The sequence below is a fragment of the Poecilia latipinna genome, unplaced genomic scaffold (genome assembly GCF_001443285.1).
Source record: "Poecilia latipinna isolate Pla-1442-1.1 unplaced genomic scaffold, P_latipinna-1.0 Scaffold8128, whole genome shotgun sequence".
In the NCBI taxonomy this organism is placed as follows: Eukaryota; Metazoa; Chordata; class Actinopteri; order Cyprinodontiformes; family Poeciliidae; genus Poecilia; species Poecilia latipinna.
The window spans coordinates 1-1,383 of NW_015120744.1; the positions used below are offsets into that span (position 1 = coordinate 1).

The 1,383-nt window shown below is 48.4% G+C and overlaps 1 protein-coding gene across 1 annotated transcript; it reads left to right on the plus strand.

Annotated features, from left to right (window-relative positions):
* Window positions 1-9: 9 nt before the first annotated feature.
* On the plus strand, window positions 10-1,380 carry LOC106944334 (tripartite motif-containing protein 16-like; the record flags this gene model as incomplete). Its single annotated transcript, XM_015027484.1, has 1 exon — window positions 10-1,380. A coding segment is annotated over exon 1 (1,368 nt), but the record flags the coding sequence as incomplete, so codon positions are not given.
* Between the last annotated feature and the right edge of the window lie 3 nt (window positions 1,381-1,383).

Sequence of the window (1,383 nt, forward strand, 5' to 3'; positions counted from 1 at the left end):
CTGAGAGCAGAAATGGAGCAGAGTCAGATGGACCGGGAAACCTTCTCCTGTTCGATCTGCCTGGATCTACTGAAGGATCCGGTGACGATTCCCTGTGGACACAGCTACTGTATGAACTGTATTAAAACCTTCTGGGGTGAAGGTGAGCAGAAGAAAAGCTACCACTGCCCTCAGTGCAGGCACTCCTTCACACAAAAGCCTTTCCTGAGCAGAAACACTATTTTGGCAGCTTTAGTGGAGCAGCTGAAGAAGACTGGACTCCAAGCTGCTCCTGCTGATCTCTGCTCTGCAGAACCTGAAGATGTGGCCTGTGATTTCTGTACTGGGAGGAAACTGAAAGCCATCAAGTCCTGTTTAGTCTGTCTGGCCTCTTACTGTGAGAAACACCTTCAGCCTCATTATGATGAGCCTCAATTAAGGAATCACAGGCTGGTGGAGCCGTCCAAGAACCTCCAGGAGAACATCTGCTCTAAGCATGATGAGGTGATGAAGATGTTCTGCCGCACTGATCAGAAGTGTATCTGTTATCTCTGCTCTGTGGATGAACATAAAGGTCACGACACAGTGTCAGCTGCAGTAGAAAGAGCTGAGAGGCAGAAAGAGCTGGAGGAGAGACGAGGAAACATCCAGCAGAGAATCCAGGACAGAGAGAAAGATGTGAAGCTGCTTCAACAGGAGGTGGAGGCCATCAATCACTCTGCTGATAAAACAGTGGAGGACAGTGAGAAGATCTTCACTGAGCTGATCCGTCTCCTCCAGAAAAGAAGCTCTGATGTGAAGCAGCAGATCAGATCCCAGCAGGAAACTGAAGTGAGTCGAGTCAAAGATGTTCAGGAGAAGCTGGAGCAGGAGATCACTGAGCTGAGGAGGAAAGATGCTGAGCTGGAGCAGCTCTCACACACAGAGGATCACAACCAGTTTCTCCTCAACTCCCCCCGACTGCCAACACTCAGTGAGTCGACACACTCATCCAGCATCAACATCCGTCCTCTGAGACACTTTGAGGACGTGACAGCAGCTGTGTCAGAGCTCATAGATGAACTACAGGACGTCCTGAGAGACTCATGGACAAACATCTCACTGATGGTCACTGAGGTGGATGTTCTACTGTCAGGACCAGAACCAAAGAGCAGAGCTGGATTCTTAAGATATTCATGTGAAATCACTCTGGATCCAAACACAGCACACACACAGTTGTTGCTATCAGAGGGTAACAGGAAGGTGACAGGAATAAATCTGGATCAGTCTTATTCTAGTAACCCAGACAGATTCACTGATTATTATCAGGTTCTGAGTAAAGAGAGTCTGACTGGACGTTGTTACTGGGAGGTGGAGAGGAGAGGGAGAGTTTATGTAGCAGTAGCATACAAGAATATCAGCAGA